This window comes from Monomorium pharaonis, chromosome 1, assembly GCF_013373865.1.
Source record: "Monomorium pharaonis isolate MP-MQ-018 chromosome 1, ASM1337386v2, whole genome shotgun sequence".
Classification (NCBI taxonomy): Eukaryota; Metazoa; Arthropoda; class Insecta; order Hymenoptera; family Formicidae; genus Monomorium; species Monomorium pharaonis.
Genome location: NC_050467.1, coordinates 19,299,375 through 19,318,306, shown reverse-complemented (window position 1 = coordinate 19,318,306; position 18,932 = coordinate 19,299,375). Strand labels below are relative to the sequence as shown.

Below are 18,932 nucleotides of genomic sequence, written 5' to 3'. Positions count from 1 at the left end.
TTTTCAATAGAATTTAGGCAATTCTTAAACATAAAATAAAAATTAATCTGCATATACTATAAGAAATAACGCGTTTTATAAAATTTTTGCCGATCTAAGGGTTATGACGCGATTACATTATTAGAGTACATGGAAAAAATTTCTTAAGCATTTTTATGTTTCATGTTTTGCATGACACCATTTTTGCATGTTAAGAATTACGATGTTGAACGTAAGCACGAGTACGTATCTTATACCTTTATTCATTTTAGTTTGAAACATATTTTACTATGCACCCTAATGTTAAAAGTTTCTATGGTCTTGCATTTGCAGCTCTCACGCAGGACCGGAAATAACTGTATACATTGTAATTCACAAAACCTAACTGTAATAGTTTGATGGTAAAACACATGTCAGTTTCTCATATTAGGGTTTCACTGGATTATGATAGATAGTTCTGTTATGAAACTTTATCCGTTGAGAAACAAATTTTTACTTTGTATTGTCTTTCTCGGAATACAGTATGTCTAGAAAAAAAACTGCAAAAAAATATTTATGAAAATAAATCAAATCAAGATAGCAGTTTATTACATAATTCTTTGTATTAGATTTTCTTGCTTTTAATATTTAAGATTTAATTTAAATAAAAATTAACAACAAAATTAAACATTTTTTAGAAAGATTAACCGTCTCTCGACATTAAAAAAAATATAACATGTATTGAAAGTCATTAAAAAATTTGCATTTATCTATTATTATAGGAAAATAACTTGATTTGGCATAAAAAATAATTGCACTTTGTGATAAATTATGATTATGTAGAACAATTTTATTAAATGTTTAATAAATTTTCTTTCTCAACTCGATTTAGAGCTTCTATAGAATTCTTTCACTCATATGTATCAGATATTATATTTCCATTATTATTCGAAGTACAGACACACATACAAAGTAAAAAAAATTTTTTTAAACTTCCATAGTGGTTGATAAATTTACTATAACTTTACTTTAAATTTATCAACTTATAATTAATAATATAACGAAAATCTGTCATTATAAAAGCAGTTTCTTGACAGTTTTACAGACAGATTGTATCAAGCGTGTTAATAAAAATATTATATCTTACTTTTTTTATCTATTATTCCAGGTAGTCCTCGATAAAACTCTGTACTATTACACTTTTTGTTACCATAACGTCGTTTACTTTCAAAGCTAAGATAAATCAGAAAAAATATTTTTTTATAAAGCCTTATAACATAATTTAATTTTTAATTATAATTTTTAAATATGTATATTTAAAATAGTATAGTGATCTCAAGTATACATGTATAGAGATTGAGATTACTATACTATTTTAAATTTGAGATCACAATTAAAGTTTAACTCTTTAAATTGCAATCAGCATTTACCACTGATTTGAGTAGTATAAATGGTATACTTATAATTGTGATAATTGGTGAGTATTCGTTGTCTTTTAGTAATTTTCACTTCAAAATTAGTATATAATTACTGAAAGATTAGTGTATTTATTTCACTGATTAACAAGTTATAAGTATACTACACTGGAAATCAATGTATTTGATTTCACTGATTTTTTATTGACTGTAATTTAGAGAGTAATATTATAATAAAAAATGAATTAATAATAATAAGTTTTTATGTAAGTGTTTGAATATAAGTACAAATTCTGTTATTAAAATGTTTACCTTAGATTACGTCCGTTTTGGTTCTATATTATGTTTCATTTTGTCTTGGCAAATTTCATATCATTTTAGCTGTGAATGATATTTAAAAGAAAAAAAAAATATACAGCGTGGATAAGTAGACTATTTATTTAAATTTTATTCATTGTGACTCACATTAAGAAATCTAGGCTAAAATCATACATTATAACAAATAATTTGGAAATATTAGAAATTAAATATCACAAGTTTTGTCAAAATGAATGTAAGAATTATATAATTTTCGATACAAATATGTTTATTAGATATATTTATTTAAATATATTTAATAAATCATTTTTACAGTTAAATTTTTCTACTCACAAAATTTGTCTTACTATATTATCTTACTTATTAAAAAATAACAAAACAATGAGTTTTTCCAACAATTTGTTTATTGATAATATTTTTCTAAGAATGTTAATTTTTATGCAATGTAATTAAAATTATATATTATTCAATTAGGCAAAATTTCCGCACTAAATTCTTATAATTTTCTTAGACAATGTTCGACATGATATATGAAATAATAGAAATTTTTATTAGTAATTTGTTTCTTGTTTCTCAATCATCACACGTAAAGCTGACAAGTAAGATACTGCAGTTTTCAGAATATCGGTAAATGTAGCACGTGTAACGTAGAAAAACTTTCCGGCTGTCAAACGAATGGGTATATTCGTTTTTATCATAATAAACGCCAGGTCTCTTATATCATTAGGCGAGAAATCGCACCAGTTGCAGTCGTAAAGCGCGAATGACAAGGCCTCACTTTGATCTCTCAAGTTATCACCCGCGTACGAATACAGGAAGCATTGCAGCAACATAACTATCATTATTACAATGCTTTTCATCGTCATAAATGTGTCATGAATATGCCAGGATATGATGAATCCGAAGCCTTAAATTGCGTAGAAATAAATAAAATTGCAAACATTGCAAAAAAAATGACACAGAACTTTTCTATTCAGTTTAGTCCTGTTCATGTTGGATCTATTATTAGACACTTTGTGTATAAAAAGATCATAAAAATAACTCGTCCGACTTACCCGTCATGCATATCAAAATGGCGCTGGTGATAATCTGCATCAAAATAATTATACTGTATGTATTTTCAATGTTTGCAGTGAGTTTCAACAATTTTCGATGTCTAACGACAAATTCTTCAACGATGCTACCTCCTTTACGTTTGTATTTTCGACGAGCGATCTGCTGAAAATCGATCATCAGTAGTTCAAACTGTCCGCACAGATGCATCGTTACACCGACGAACATTCCATCCGTACAACAGTTTCCAGCGTACGCGATCAACAACTGAATCACCTGATAGAATGAAATAAAAACATACTGGAGATTGGAGATGGACTTGAAGAGACAGGACATCGGAAGAACAAATGTCCTTTCATTGGCGGTCGCATTTACGAAGGGCAAGAGTCGCAATAGATAAAACATAAGAGAGACGAATCCGCAATAAAACAATGACAGCGAGATTATTTTCGCCGCACGTGCGTGCTGAATCATAATCTCGCGCGACTTCGGATCCTTGATACTACACCAGTCCTGAATAGCCGAATGTAAACAGGTCGAGAATGCTGATCGTTGTATCTGCAGCATAGTAAGTTTGACAAATACCAGCACTGCGCTGGAAGTCACCACATACGTATCAATCGGATCCACGGACGAATTTTCACAGGCAAGATAAACATCCATCAATAATGTTATCGTTAGAAAAATCTAAAATGATAGATTATTTTTACAGAACAAAATGTTATCTATAGTTTTTTGTGATCTTTACGTTTGCACAAAACAATTTAATTTTTTCGCTTGACCACACACTATTATTTCCTTTTAATTTTAATTGTGTTTCTTTCTCTTTTCTCTCTATTTCTTAATAATAATAAAGATTTGTACATTTTATATAAATATTTGGTAATAATAATTAGTAATAAAACATTTAAAAAATATATTTAAAGATAGTACCAGATAAGTATAACACTTTTCTATTCAATATAATTAACTTTTCTTAGATATATTTCTACATGCTTCTATATACTTATTTGTTGAATTGTAATTAATATACATATTAATTACATTAATTATAACAATAAATAAATATATAATGTATATATATTTGTATAAAATTTTAAAAAATATATAATAATATATTTCTAAAAATTTTATACAAATATAAAATAGTTTTTCTTACCTCGGTTACGATTGCAAATAAGTAACGCATTTTCGAACAAAAAATATTATCTTCAATTGGCCACACTCCTACGGGCCATGCCAAAATTTTATAACTTGCTAATGCATAAATAGCATCCTTGTTCCAGTACACCATTGTCGAAGCGCATCACAAAATGATTCCAAGTTCATAGCGCAGATATACATCTTTAATAGTGCATGATAGGATAATTAAGCATTAATATTATCTTTATTAATCGATTTACCACGTTGACAACACTATGGTACTCGCGCATATAACACCTTTTCCTCATCCATCCCAGCTCTATCTTACCCCCTACAAGTATTGATCGAGAGAACATAGCATCTTCAAATTACTCCCGTGCATCCGACTGTATGCATGTTTAAAGATCCAAAGAGAGTGAGTCGGCAAATTGCTCGATCATCGTATTATTGCCTTGCAATTTTTCTGATATTCCTTGAATTGTTTAGCATGCATAAAAAAATATTGGTACGCAAAATTTGCGATCCATACAATTTATTCATCTTTCAGGAAATGTAGCGCATATGTTATTTAATACCTTTTAAAGTAATGGATACCTAGGTTCATCGGTCAAGAGAGATCATCGTGGAAGTTTAACTTACAATACAAAAAAGCCATGTAGTAACTATATTTTAGTATTTCAGTAAACTCGACATTTCAAAGATATTGATAACGACGTGAGACATGAGATGTTGAGAGCAAGACAATATCTTGAATCTACTTTATAGTTCTTTCTATTGATGATACAGTGTGCATTCATTCTATGTAACGCTGTTACTTTGACAGTATATTGTTTGTGGGACAAATGCCTTAAAAAATTTCAGGTTATAAGTAGTTTTTAATTAATTTATATGTTTCGAATTTATTAGAGAATTGAAAAAATAAAAAGAATATATATATATATAGGCATAATATTATTGTATACAGATATATATAATATTATGTTACACAGCATTATAATATTTAACGGAATAGAAAGAATAATTTTACTGAAGTCTAAAAATTTAGTTAGATGCTAATTAAAAAATAATTATGTCATAAATATAATTATATTAGACTGGTTACTAAAATGTTAAGACTTTTTGTATCATCATACTTCAGCGTCCTATGTAATGTTACATAATTATTTTAATAATTTAACATAAAATTATATTTTAGATTTCTATGTAGCTAAATTTTTAGATATTTTAACAAAGAAACTGTACAGAAATGATAATAGTGTTTAAAACCAGAAAGTGTATAATAGTAATATGTATAATTTACAGTTTATTTGAAATTATTAAATTAATCAATAACAAAAAGGTGAAAGTAAAACATTTTTAATTTTTTAGTTATATTTTTACATATTTTTTTTCTGTAACAATTGTTTATTAATTGAATTTTGCTTTCTAATTAACTCTTTCGAGTCAGATCAAATATATTTTTTAAAGATACTGGGATATATATAAGAAATATATTTTTTAAAGATATTGAGACATATATCTTTAAAAAATATTTTTGGTAAATATTAAGTTATTTACACACACACACACACACACATTACTAGAGTTTATTTTAAAGAAACTTTAAACTTTAAAGTTTAATTAAAAAATATATTGTGTAAATACAATCATAAAATAAACGAAATTGTTTTTGTAGTAAAGTCTGAAAATTCTTGAATTACTTATGAAAAATTTCATATGATGCTTAATATTATTTTTGCACAATAATTACTAAAATATAACTGATAGTATAAGTTTTGATAATATTTATATTGTACATAATGTATAAATGTGCGAATTTTTAAACTTTTTGATGATAGAAAAAATAATTATTTATTGACACTGGAGAAAAAAATACTAGATTCAAATAAATATTTCTTTAAATAGTGCTAATAATATGTATTAATATAACATATTTTAATAACATATTTTATAGAAAATCAATAATATTTATTTAAAACAAGTACTAGTTTTCTATAATTTAGAAAATATTACTTGTTTGAAATAATTATTATTGATTTTCTATAAAATATCTTATTAGCACTATTCAAAGAAATATTTACTTGAATCTAGCAATTTCTTCTGTCAGTGGAGAAATGTCATTTAGATTGATACTTAACAAATGCAAGAAAAAACGCTCATGATTAAACAACTTCATTATAATTATGTCCAATAAATGACAAATATATATTAAAGTACAACCATAAATAACAAATATTATAATAATTCTTTTGTTTTATGCAAATGTTACAATAAAAAAAATAATACTAAAGTTACATAATTAAAATAAAAGCTTACGGAACAAAAAGAAAATATTTTCTTTACTAAAAAAAAATCTTTGCTTATGTTTCTAGCATTACTCTTAATACAGACAAATACGAGGCGGAAGCTTTCAAAATTTCTTTAAAGCTCATAAAATTTATTGCTAGAAATTTTCCTGCGGTTAAACAATGAGGATTAGCTGCGCGAAGAATCATCAATGGTAAACTCTTCATCACGCTCACGTCGAAAGTGTACCATGGTGTATCATAAATCGCAGAAGCTAGTTCTCGAGATTGAAATTCCAACGTTTGTCCGGCGAAACAGTACAGAAAAAGTTGTATCAGCAGAACGATGATAAAAAGAATGTGTTTCATAACAGCATATGTATTGTGCATCGAAAGCGTAAGGATTAATTGAAAGCCTGAAATACATACACTACAATAAACATAATTATTGATAAGTTTAAAAAAAATATTAATTGTTAATTGTACATCTTATCATTTTATAATAAAAGCAAAGTTGTGCTTTTCATCTGCTTTCGGTTCATCTTTTTTCAGTTTTATCTTTTGTATGGCATAAAAATTATTACTAAGTAACGTAGCAGTTAAATATTATGTTACTTTGTTTTAAGACTCGTATAAAAATATAAATCAGATTTAGTTAAAATAAAATATACCTTCAACACATAATAGAATAACGCTCATTAAAAGTTGTGCTAAGATAACTAGACTAAATGCTTTTTGCAAATGATGCGCCAAATATATAAGGCAATGATGTCTCCTCAACAGAATAGCAAGTCTTTTTCGAGTAAACAATTTTCTGCTGTCTATTTTAACGAAGTCCACTCTAAGAACTTCAAACTGCCCACACACGTGCATTGTAAGATTAAAGAAGAATCCATCATTTCCGCATTGTGAGAAACAGTTAACAAGGATTTGTAATATCTGCAAGATCTGAATGAAATTGTAGGTTAAAGATGTATAACTTCCGAAGACGCAATAAGCTGGTAAAAGCAATCTCTTGTTGCTCGTTCTGTTATAAAATTGCTCTTTAGAGGTCCAAGGTAAATTAAAATTGGCGAATATAAGAGGGGAGAAGAGAAACATGCAAGAAGAACATCCAAAGTAAAGAAACACCAATGATCCCATCCTACTAATGCGCGCGTACTTTAGCATAATATCACGAGAGTGAGAATTTTCTACTAAATTCCAGTCATTGATAATAGATTTCACCAAAATTAATTTGTGTCTCCAGTTCACACGATGCAAAAGCAGTTTTGCTATACTAGTTACTGATGTGGACATTGATAGAAAAGCGTCCAATGCATCTTCATGACCACGACAATGTCGAATAACTTCCAAAGCCAAACTAATTGTTGCACTTAGCTAGCTTATAAAAAAATAAATAAATATATTAAGTTTTTACATATAATATGACATTTTGATTAAATTTTGTTTTTTATAATATGTAATTTATTTATAAAATGTTTTGGTTTAATTTTTATATATAATAAAACAGCATTAATAAGCATTATTAATCCGTGTGTGTGTGTGTTTCTGTGTGGATAAAATATATTATTTTAAATTAAACAAAAAATATTATGCATTACATACAAATAAGGAAATAAAATAAAAGTTCTATGTAAATTACCTTAATAGTATCTAAAAGTTTAACATACCTCTATCATCGTCGACATAAACCACCGAATTCTCGAAAATACATTTTCATCTAGCACCCAGAGTCCAATTATACCAAGAAGATATTTATAAAGTGTTAAAATGTACGTAGTATCGGCATTCCACTCTACAGACATTTTCAAGTACGTTAGACTTCAGTCAGTAGTAATTTCTTTCGATTTATTTCATCCGTTGACTGTTGTAATTATTATTTAAATTTTTCTTCAGTTTGCTTTTTCTCAAAAGCAACTGTAACCCTTCGTTTCTCCATGAGAACTGCATTGTATAATACTCGATAAATATTACGACCTGTATTTGTTTCGTTGTGACAACCCCTCGCAAAACTGATGTTCCTGGATTTCTTTCCGATTTATTATTTATACTTTCAACTCGCACTATTTCCTTCAAGAACGCAAGTATAGCTTACGTTTACATATGTATTTGTACAAATGATACGGTTATGTACGACACGGCATTGTCCTCGACGATACCTATTTTGTCTTTCAAATAATAGATTTACAGCCGATTAAATTGTATATGTTGGTAAATAAAAAATTTACGGCTGCAACGATGAAATATTCTCTTAAATTGTCATTCTATCATTCTCTGAAGAAACAATTTATGTATTTTTCTAGGTAAGAAAGTATAAATAAAATACAAAAAATAGAGAAATATTACACAGGGGGACAAAATATAATAGAAGAAAATGAGACATTTGATACCATAATATCTACAAACCAAGTAATAACAATGAAAGGTTTCCTACGGTATATTACTACTAATAATTCAGAAAGCGTACTTTTATGTCTCCAAATTTTTCCGATAAAATTTTCTGTAAAAGTACCATACAATAATGTAATGTAGACAAAGAAGACTAGAATAAAGACTAGAATAAAGTAGAAATACTATAAACGTTTAGTATAAAAATAAAAACCATTGTAAAGAATTATAGATAACGCGTAACTCTAATTGAGACAAACAATGTACACAATTTCAAACTGCGTTGCAATTGCTAATGTAAACTTCGAGAATTGTCTTCATATTGATACATTTTGGTACAAATTACAAAAGCAGTGCCAAAGGAATTTTTCATATTGCTTTCGAAAAACAACGGGTCTCAACAAACCGCCACTAACAACCATTAATCAATCGTATTTAACCAACCGACAGCCAGCAAACAAAGTAAGGATAATATATATGAACAATATCGTCTAATTGGATTTAATAAGAAACTAAGATTAAAAGTTAAAAAAAAAAGATATTCTTTAAATTTTTTTTTTCCAAAAAAAGGTAATATTTGTTTCGCCAGTGGATGTGAAATCACAACAAGATTGATAATTTGTTTCGATCTGACTGGCCACATATATATTTAGCTATGCACAACGTTTCGACCGTAGGTTTCGGTCCTTATCAAGTGCGGCTTTACACGTCTATGACATATACATAAAGATTTTTGATATGTTTCCAGGTACATCGTAAGTCATGTATCGTCATAAGTATAAAATATAAGAATTGAGATATATGTGTTTTTTCTTCGAGCGCAGATGTTAAACTCTTGACGATACATAACTTATGATATACCTGGGAACATATCAAAAATCTTTATGTATAGTGTAAAGCCGCACTTGATAAGAACCGAAACCTACGGTCGAAACGTTGTGCATAACTAAATATATATGTGGCCAGTCAAGTAAAAAAAAAAATTTTATTATAAAATATTTTTGAAATAGTCTCACAGAAGTAAAAATTATTTTACACAATGTTTGCATAAAAATAAAGAAAGCAAAGGTCGATTTCAGTAGCAAAAAAATTTTATTATTCAAAAATTAATAAAAGTATTGTTTGTTATTGACATAAAATTACCTTTTACATTCTTTATTTTTGTGCGTACTTTAATTGTGTAAAAGAATTTAGAAGTAAAGTCTGCAAGCATTGTGTTAATAATTAATATCCAGTAGAGATAAATAAACAATTTATTTTATCAAATAATTAGCATCCTTTTTCATTATTAAGTTAAAGCAAAAGTTAAAGTGTATACTGAAAATACTTTTTAGTCTAATATATTTGCATATATTACATAACATCAATTTTTATAATAAAATCACTAGATATTTTTACTTTTGCCATACGTACGCAAATACAGTAGATTAATATTACTCTTTCATTGCTATTCGTAGAACCGAAACATATGAGACCGCTGTCTTAAAGATAGACATCATTGTTTTACGATTAATATAAAAAAATTTTCCGCCGGTTAAGCAAAACGGAATACTCAACCTCATCACTGCGAAATGCAGATCTTTCAATAACGCTAAAAGAAGTGTGTACCAGGAAGTTGTGTATAAAATATATCTTCGCTTTTCTTTTGCAAAAATTCACCATCGTAAGTAAATATCATAGGTTGCATTATACAATTCAAGATAAAAATACTCTTAGATATTGTATTTCAATTATTATTACTTATGAAAAATTTTATATGATGCTTAATATTATTAATTTTGCATAATAATTATTAAAATATAACTAATAGTATAATAAATTTTAATAATATTTGTACTGTACATAATGTATAAATGTGTGAATTTTTGATGATAGAAAAAATAACTGTTTATTGAGAAATGCTATTTTGATTGATACTTAACAGATGCAAGAAAAAACGTTCATGATCAAACAACTTTATTATAATTATGTCCAATAAATGACAAAATATATTAAAGTACAATCATAAATAGAAAATATTATAATAATTCTTTTGCTTTAATCTAACATTTTGTTTAATAATTAAAGTAAAACTTTACGGAACTAAAAGAAAATATTTTCTTTACTAAAGAAATCCCTGCTCATGTTTCTAGCATTACTCTTAATACAGACAAATACGAAGCGGAAGCTTTCAAAATTTCCTTAAAGCTCATGAAATTTATCGCTAGAAATTTTCCTGCAGTTAAACAATGAGGATTAGCTGCGCGAAGAATCATCAATGGTAAACTCTTCATCACGCTCACGTCGAAAGTGTACCATGGTGTATCATAAATCGCAGAAGCTAGTTCTCCAGATTGAAATTCCAACGTTTGTCCGGCAAAACAGTACAGAAAAAGTTGTACCAGCAGAACGATGATATAAAGAGTGTGTTTCATAACAGCATATGTATTGTGCATCGAAAGCGTAAGGATTAATTGAAAGCCTGAAATACATACACTACAATGAACATAATTATTGGTAAGTTAAAAAAAAAATTATTAATTGTTATAATTGTACATCTTGTCATTTTATAATAAAAGCAAAGATGTGCTTTTCATCTGCTTTCAGTTCATCTTTTTTCAGTGTTACCTTTTGTATGGCATAAAAATTATTACTAAGTAACGTAACAGTTAAATATTATGTTACTTTGTTTTAAGACTCGTATAAAAATATAAATCAGATTGAGTTAGAATAAAATGTACCTTCAATACATAATAGAGTGACGCTCAGTAAAAGTTGTACAAAGATAACTAGACTAAATGCTTTTTGCAAATGATGCGCCAAATATATAAGGCAATGATGTCTCCTCAACAGAATAGCAAGTCTTTTTCGATTAAAAAATTTTCTGCTGTCTATTTTAATGAAGTCCACTCTAAGAACTTCAAACTGCCCACACACGTGCATTGTGAGATTAAAGAAGAATCCATCATTTCCGCATTGTGAGAAACAGTTAACAAGGATTTGTAATATCTGCAAGATCCGCATGAAATCATAGGTTAAAGATGTATAACTTCCGAAGACACAATAAGCTGGTAAAAGCAATCTTCTTTCGCTTGTTTTGTTATAAAATTCCTTTTCAGATGTCCCGAGTAGATTAAAATTGGCGAATATAAAAGAAGAGAAGATAAATATGCAAGAAGCACATGCAAAGTAAAGAAATACGAATGATCCCATCCTACTAATGCGCGCATACTTTAACATAATATCACGAGAGTGAGAATTTTTTACTAAATTCCAATCATTGATAATAGATTCCACCAAAATTAACTTATGTCTCCAGTTCACACGATGCAAAAGCAGTTTTGCTATACTAGTTATTGATGAGGACACCGATAGAAAAGCTTCCAATGCATCTTCATGACCACGACAATGTCGAGTAACTTCCAAAGACAAACTAATTGTTGTACTCAGCTAGCTTACAAAAAATAAATTAATATATTAAGTTTTTACATATAATATGACTTTTTATTAAATTTTGTTTTTATAATATGTAACTTATTTATAAAATGTTTTAGTTTAATTTATATATATAATAAAACAGCATTAATAAGCATTATTAATCTGTGTGTGTGTGTGTGTGTGTGTTTCTGTGTGGATAAAATATATTATTTCAAATTAAACAAAAAATATTATGCATTACATACAAACAAGAAGATAAAATAAAAGTTCTATGTAAATTACCTTAATAGTATTTAAAAGTTTAACATACCTCTATCATCGTCGATATAAACCACCGAATTCTCGAAAATACATTGTCGTCTAGCACCCAGAGTCCAATTACACCAAGAAAATATTTATACAGTGTTAAAATATATGTAGGATCAGCATTCCACTCTACAGACATTTTCAAGTACGTTCAAGACTTCAGTCAGTAGTAATTTCTTTCGATTTATTTCATCCGTTGACTGTTGCAACTATTAATTGAATTTTTCTTCAGTTTGCTTTTTCTCAAAAGCAAATGTAACCCTTCGTTTCTCTACGAGAATTGCATCGTATAATACTCGATAAATATTACGACCTGTATTTGTTTCGCTGTGACAACCCCTCGCAAAACTGATGTTCCTGGATTTCTTTCCGATTTATTATTTATACTTTCAATTTATACTCGCACTATTTCCTTTAAGAACGCAAGTATAGCTTACGTTTGCATATGTATTTGTACAAATGATACGGTTATGTACGACACGGCATTGTTCTCGACGAGATACCTATTTTGTCTTTCAAATAAAAGATTTACAGCCGATTAAATTGTATATGTTGGTAAATGAAAAATTTACGACTGCAACGATAAAATATTCTCTTAAATTGTCATTTTACCATTCTCTGAAGAAACAATTTATGTATTTTTCTAAGTAAAAAAGTGTAAATAAAATACAAAAAAATAGAGAAATATTATACATGGAGATAAAATATAATAGAAGATGAGACATTTGATATCATAATATCTACAAACCAAGTAATAACAATGAAAGGTTTTCTACGGTATATTACTACTAATAATTCAGGAAGCGTACTTTTATGTCTCCAAATTTTTCCGATAAAATTTTCTGTAAAAGTACAATACAGCAACGTGATCTAAACAAAGAAGACTAGAATAAAAACTAGAATAAAGTAGAAATACTATAAACATTTAATATAAAAATAAAAACCATTGTAAAGAATTACAGATAACACGTGACTCTAATTGAGACAAACAATGTACACAATTTCAAACTGCATTGTAATTGCTAATGTAAACTTCGAGAATTGTTTTTATATTTATACACTTTAATACAAATTGCAAAAGCAGTGCCGAAGGAATTTTTCATTTTGCTTTCAACAACGGGTTTCAACAAACCGCCACTAACAACCATTAATCAACCGTATTTAACCAACCGACAGCCAGCAAACAAAGTAAGGATAATATATATGAATAATAGCGTGTAATTGGTACTAATTGTAAGATTAAAAATAAAAAAAAGATATTTTTTTTTAACAAATTTTTATTATAAAATATTTTTGAAATAGTTTTACAGAAGTAAAAATTATTTTACACAATGTTTGCATAAAAATAAAGAGAGCAAAGGTCGATTTCAGTAGCAAAAAATTTTATTATTTGTTTGTTATTGACATAAGTATTGTTTGTTATTGACATAAAATTGTTTTTTACATTCTTTATTTTTGTGCGTACTTTAATTGTGTAAAAGAATTTAGAAGTAAAGTTAATTCAAAAATATTTCCTAATAAAAAATATTGGTAATTGGTTTTAAGATCCCTTTAATGCAAATAGCAAACATACATCCCAAAATTAATTAATTTTCTGAATTGATATATCATACAAGGTGTCTGATAATTATTGACACACATTGCACACTGATTTACAAATTTTCATAAATTAATTTCTTATTAACTATTATAAAACTCACAAAATGATTCAGAATCTTTCTGTTTAGTTTCGTGTTATCTGCGAGCATTGTGTTAATAATTAATATCCAGTAGAAATAAATAAACAATTTATTTTAGCAAATAATTAGCATCCTTTTTCATTATTAAGTTAAAGCAAAAGTTAAAGTGTATACTGAAAATACTTTTTAGTCAAATATATTTGCATATATTACATAACATCAATTTTTATAATAAAATTTCTAGATATTTTTACTTTCGCCATACGTACGCAAATACTGTGGATTAATATCACTCTTTTATTGCTATTCGTAAAACCGAAACATATGAGACCGCTGTCTTAAAGATAGACATCATCGTTTCACGATTAATATAAAAAAATTTTCCGCCGGTTAAGCGAAACGGAATACTCAACCTCATCATTGCGAAATGCAGATCTTTCAATAACGCTAAAGGAAGTGTGTACCAGGAAGTTGTGTATAATGCATAAAATATATCTTCGCTTTTCTTTTGCAAAAATTCACCACCGTAGGTAAATACCATAGGTTGCATTATACAATAATTCAACATAAAAATACTCTTTGTTGCTTCAATATAAATTTTTTCGTTTAAATATACAGTTAGTCGCAATCCTAAAAAGAAACATTTTATTTTAAAAGCCGTATTAACACATGCAATATGTAAATCGTGTAAATACTCATTAAATCCTTTAAAATATATTTTATTATAAGTCTTTTCAATTTTTACGTACTGTAGATATATCGTGAACTTTGGCTGCGTTCCAAAATTCATTACCAGTACTGAAAATCTATAGTTTAGGTTACATATACTATAGTTTTTCAGTACTGGCAGTAAATTTTGGAACGCAGTCTTAATATATATATATATATATATATATATATATATATATATATATATTACACATTATAATATAAATGTAAACAATAAAATGTTTTAATATATATTTACCTATTATTGCAAGTAAAAGTGTTGATTCCACTAATTGAAATAATATAAGAAAATGGAAGCAATCTTCCAAATTTTGATACAATTCCGTTAATTCTTTGTGTCTGTTAATCAGACTGATGAATTTCTTTCGATAGTTTATTTTGGTGTCCGGCTTATTTGTAAAAGTTCCGAATTTGTTTTTAAGTATCTCAAGTTGCCCGCAGAGATGTATCGTGATGTTAAAGAAGAAACTGTCCGTGAGACATAATATGAAAGCTAATATAGCTATTTGAATAATCTGGATAGTCAAGATTATAGCATACTGTGAACCAGTAATCGAGCTACTCAATGAACCAGATGGAATAAAAAATAGCCAATTTGTTGTATTAACTGTACGTTATGAGAATAGAAATGTTAAGATATTACTACATTAATTTAACATAATTAGATTAACAATTAAATTAACAAAAATAATAGCACAATAAATATAATTAAATCTTACCATTAACTGAAGTATCTGTGAAGAATACTTGTTTCAAATTTATAAAAATAATAACTGATACAAAAAGTCCATAAACCACAATTAATGAGTATAATAACGTAAAAGTGAGCATTTTGGCCTTAATCGCATATTTCTTCATAATCTCCTTAATTTCTTTATTATATTCAGCAGACAGCCAGTCGTCGATAGCAGCGTTAATGTTTGTACTCAGTTTCTTCTGATTAGCAGTAATACATAAACTTCTTGTAATTCCAGTTATCGTGCTTATAATGAACACTACATGATCTATACTTGAATTGGTGTTTTGGTTGCTCCAAAAAATATCCATCATAACAAAAGGTATTATTGCAAACTAAACAACAATTAATATTTGCACAAATACTAATAAATGTACATAAGTAATGGTGTGATAAATATTTTTTTCATATTTTATTTCATAATTAAAAAAAAATTTAAATGTTAAAAGGAGAAATTATATTCCTTGAAAATATCATTAAAACGTTATTCCTTGGAATTATTAAATAAAAAAAATGCCCACAAAATTATTTTGAAAATTTCAAGCTGAAGTTTTCTGCGTTTTTTAACGTTACGTTACCATCCTCCTTGTACAAACGTACCTGTGCAATCATGCAGAAGCCCCATCGTATCTTCGTGAATACTGTCTTTGCTTGTAATGGCCACAACCCATATATTCTTAAGAATTGTCTATGAGTAGAAAAAACGTAAGCGATATCATCATTCCAACGTTTATCCGTCATTTTGGCGAGTGGAAGAACTCGAATGATCGTCTATTCGAAACTACTTTGTTGAGTTATTACAATCTAAATTTTGCTAAATTACCGATCGATTTACAATTGTTCAATTTTTATCAGACATTGGCATAAGTTTTCAATGTTTTATATTAACTCATTGTTACATAGAATTCATGTTTTATTAACTTGCGCAGAACGTTTCTTTTTCCAGCAAAGTAGTGTAAAAAGTAATCGGTGTATATGTCTTATATTCTTCTTCTTCTTACTTCTATAGTCGTTTTACCACAGTGCAATACATTTGGTGACATTATTAATTTTATCATTCAAAGTAATAATTTTGTATTTATTCCACGATAAATGCAATTTAATAAAATGGATATATAATATTATGTAATTACTACACTTAGGTTCTTTAATCTTTGTTTTTATTTTATTTTTACAACATTTTATAACTTCTACTTTGATATTGTTTTATATTACAAAATTATTACTAATTTACGATTGTTTGATTTTTATCAGACGTTATTGTAAGTTTTCCAAGTGCCATACTAACTAATCATTACACGGAATTCATGTTCTATTAATTTGCGCAGAACGTTTCTTTTGCCAGCAAAATAGTGTAAAAAGTGATTGGTGTATATATCTTCACATTCTTTCTCTTACTTTCATACTCATTTCTACCACAGGTACTGCAGAAAATATAAACCATAATAAGATGCCAAAAATAATTTTGAAAACCATGCCAATGTAAGTCATTATTGGTGTATACTGTATATAGAGATGATATAAAAGACCTTAAAAAAATTGATTTGAATGTACAAATCGTAAATTTGTTAACTGTTGATCCTAAGTTTTTCTTTTTAATTGTTCTGAATATTTTTTATATAATACATTTATATTTATACATATTTTAATAAACATAATATTAATGTAAGTTTATCATAAAATTGATGTAAATTTTCATCAAACTACATGTCTTTATTCGTTATTATTTACAGTAAAATGTTTATCAATTAGTTTTACAATTAGTTTTACAATTAATTACAACAATTTTTTTAGAAATATTAACTATATAATTAAATTTTAAAAATCAGACAATCTACCTTTTTTAAAAGAGTTTTAACTCACGTTTTAATCATTACCCTTAGTACAGATAAATACGAGGCGGAAGCCTTTAAAATTTCTTTAAAAGTCATAAAATTTATTGCTACAAATTTCCCTGCAGTTAGCTGCTGAGGATTAGTTGCTCGGAGAATTATCAATGGTAAAGTCTTCATCATGCTTATGTCAAAATTATACCATGGTGATTCATAAATTGCATAGGCTAATCTTTTCGATTGGAATTCCAAAGTTTGTCCAGCGAAGCAATAAAGAAAAAGTTGCATCAACAGTGAAAGAATGAAGACACTATGTTTTGCGGCAGTTAAAGCATCGTTCATTTCAATTGAAAGAAGTAAAAGAAAACCTGCAATAATAAGTATTATTAATAATTTTAAAATAGTTGTCAAATTTTTCATTTTTTTATTCTGCATAGCATTTATAATTTTATAACGCACAGTTAAAAATTCAAGAATTTACATTTATTAATTAATCTATATCATATATATATTTATGTATATGGAACAAAAGTAACAAATGTGAATTACGAAACTTTTACAGTAATAAATTTAATTGTTGTTCGTTTAAAATAACATTTACCTTCGACGCATAAGACAAGGACGCTCATTAAAACTTGTGCCAAGATAACCATGGTGAATGCTCTCTCTAAATAATACGATAGACATATGAGCTGATAATGTCTCTTCAACAAAATATTGAGTTTGCTGCGGTAGGAAAATTCTTCGCAAGCCAATTTAGTGAAGTTCATTCGAAGAATTGCAAATTGTCCACACATGTGCATTGTAAGATCGAAGAAGAACCCATCGTTCCCGCACTGCGAGATGCCGTTAACGACGATCTGTACAAACTGCAAGGCTTCAATGGCACAGTAAGCGAAAAAAGATGTGTACTTTCCAAAAACGCAATAGGCCGCTAACATTAGTTTTCTTTCATACGTTTCATTAAAAGTCTGCTTTTCAGAGATCCAGAACAAATCAATATTGGCAAGCACGACACTGGAGACAAAGGATATGACTGATGCACAACCGAAATAGAAAAAAATCGAGGAACCCAGTTTGCCTATACGCGCATACTTTAGCATGATATCGCGAGAGCGAGAGTTTTTTACATAAGTCCAATCATGAATGATCGATTTTACCAAAATGGATTTTTGTCTCCAATATACGCGATGCAAAAGCAGTTTTACCATGCTAATTAATGACGATGAGCCCAACAAAAAGGCATCCATAGCATCCTCGTGACCATTACAATGTTGAATCATTTCCAATGACATGGTGATCGATGTGCTCATCTGATTCAGGAAAATAAAATCAAAATATTGTATCTCAATATAAATACTTTTTATTTTCTTTAAAAAAATTTATATATGTCTAATAAAATAATTCATAAGTGTAACAAAATATCTTTACAACAAGACAAAATACAATACATATTATTTAAATAAAATAATATTTAACACACTTCTAATTTTTTTTTATGAAATAGAAAGAACAAGTTCAAGTACGTATACTCAAATGTGTACGAACACAAAATTGAAGAAGCATAACTTACTTCAATCATTGTCGATAAGAACCATCGAATCCTCGAGAATATATTTTTCTCACTCAGCACCCAGAGTCCAATTATGCCAAGAAAGTTTTTATGAAAT

General features: G+C 27.7%; 5 protein-coding genes across 5 annotated transcripts; all 5 read right to left on the bottom strand.

Moving 5' to 3' along the window:
* Nucleotides 1-2,178: 2,178 nt before the first annotated feature.
* On the bottom strand, nucleotides 2,179-4,816 carry LOC105830908 (odorant receptor 9a). Its single transcript, XM_012670604.3, has 3 exons — nucleotides 3,904-4,816; nucleotides 2,747-3,431; nucleotides 2,179-2,598 (listed from the first exon to the last, which is right to left on the bottom strand). Exons 1-3 carry the CDS (start codon nucleotides 4,036-4,038, stop codon nucleotides 2,243-2,245), a joined length of 1,176 nt encoding a protein of 391 aa, XP_012526058.1. The 5' UTR covers nucleotides 4,039-4,816; the 3' UTR covers nucleotides 2,179-2,242.
* A 1,814-nt stretch (nucleotides 4,817-6,630) lies between these two features.
* On the bottom strand, nucleotides 6,631-9,019 carry LOC105835824. Its single transcript, XM_036286729.1, has one exon. The coding sequence runs from the start codon at nucleotides 7,469-7,471 to the stop codon at nucleotides 6,824-6,826; it is 648 nt and encodes a 215-aa protein (XP_036142622.1). The 5' UTR covers nucleotides 7,472-9,019; the 3' UTR covers nucleotides 6,631-6,823.
* A 1,634-nt stretch (nucleotides 9,020-10,653) lies between these two features.
* Nucleotides 10,654-11,053, bottom strand: LOC105830894 (odorant receptor 22c). Its single transcript, XM_028195132.2, has one exon. The coding sequence runs from the start codon at nucleotides 10,996-10,998 to the stop codon at nucleotides 10,684-10,686; it is 315 nt and encodes a 104-aa protein (XP_028050933.2). The 5' UTR covers nucleotides 10,999-11,053; the 3' UTR covers nucleotides 10,654-10,683.
* Nucleotides 11,054-14,204: 3,151 nt separating this feature from the next.
* Nucleotides 14,205-16,179, bottom strand: LOC105835825. The gene is made up of 4 exons (XM_012679403.3): nucleotides 16,031-16,179; nucleotides 15,414-15,765; nucleotides 14,933-15,301; nucleotides 14,205-14,595 (listed from the first exon to the last, which is right to left on the bottom strand). Exons 1-4 carry the CDS (start codon nucleotides 16,169-16,171, stop codon nucleotides 14,255-14,257), a joined length of 1,203 nt encoding a protein of 400 aa, XP_012534857.1. The 5' UTR covers nucleotides 16,172-16,179; the 3' UTR covers nucleotides 14,205-14,254.
* Nucleotides 16,180-16,655: 476 nt separating this feature from the next.
* On the bottom strand, nucleotides 16,656-18,599 carry LOC105835823 (odorant receptor 22c). Its single transcript, XM_028192114.2, has 2 exons — nucleotides 17,864-18,599; nucleotides 16,656-17,630 (listed from the first exon to the last, which is right to left on the bottom strand). Exons 1-2 carry the CDS (start codon nucleotides 18,573-18,575, stop codon nucleotides 17,290-17,292), a joined length of 1,053 nt encoding a protein of 350 aa, XP_028047915.1. The 5' UTR covers nucleotides 18,576-18,599; the 3' UTR covers nucleotides 16,656-17,289.
* Between the last annotated feature and the right edge of the window lie 333 nt (nucleotides 18,600-18,932).

Coding starts and splice junctions, on each gene's coding strand:
- LOC105835825 (XM_012679403.3), bottom strand. CDS start 16,171: ATGACGGATAAACGTTGGAATGATGATATCGCTTACGTTTTTTCTACT. Junction 15,766..16,030: donor GCTTCTGCATGATTGCACAG/GTACGTTTGTAC, acceptor ATTGTTGTTTAG/TTTGCAATAATACCTTTTGT. Junction 14,596..14,932: donor ACTTTTACTTGCAATAATAG/GTAAATATATAT, acceptor GTTTCTTTTTAG/GATTGCGACTAACTGTATAT.
- LOC105835823 (XM_028192114.2), bottom strand. CDS start 18,575: ATGAGCACATCGATCACCATGTCATTGGAAATGATTCAACATTGTAAT. Junction 17,631..17,863: donor CCTTGTCTTATGCGTCGAAG/GTAAATGTTATT, acceptor TTATTATTGCAG/GTTTTCTTTTACTTCTTTCA.
- LOC105830908 (XM_012670604.3), bottom strand. CDS start 4,038: ATGGTGTACTGGAACAAGGATGCTATTTATGCATTAGCAAGTTATAAA. Junction 3,432..3,903: donor TATTTGCAATCGTAACCGAG/GTAAGAAAAACT, acceptor CTATCATTTTAG/ATTTTTCTAACGATAACATT. Junction 2,599..2,746: donor CATTTTGATATGCATGACGG/GTAAGTCGGACG, acceptor ACGCAATTTAAG/GCTTCGGATTCATCATATCC.
- LOC105830894 (XM_028195132.2), bottom strand. CDS start 10,998: ATGCACAATACATATGCTGTTATGAAACACACTCTTTATATCATCGTT.
- LOC105835824 (XM_036286729.1), bottom strand. CDS start 7,471: ATGTCCACATCAGTAACTAGTATAGCAAAACTGCTTTTGCATCGTGTG.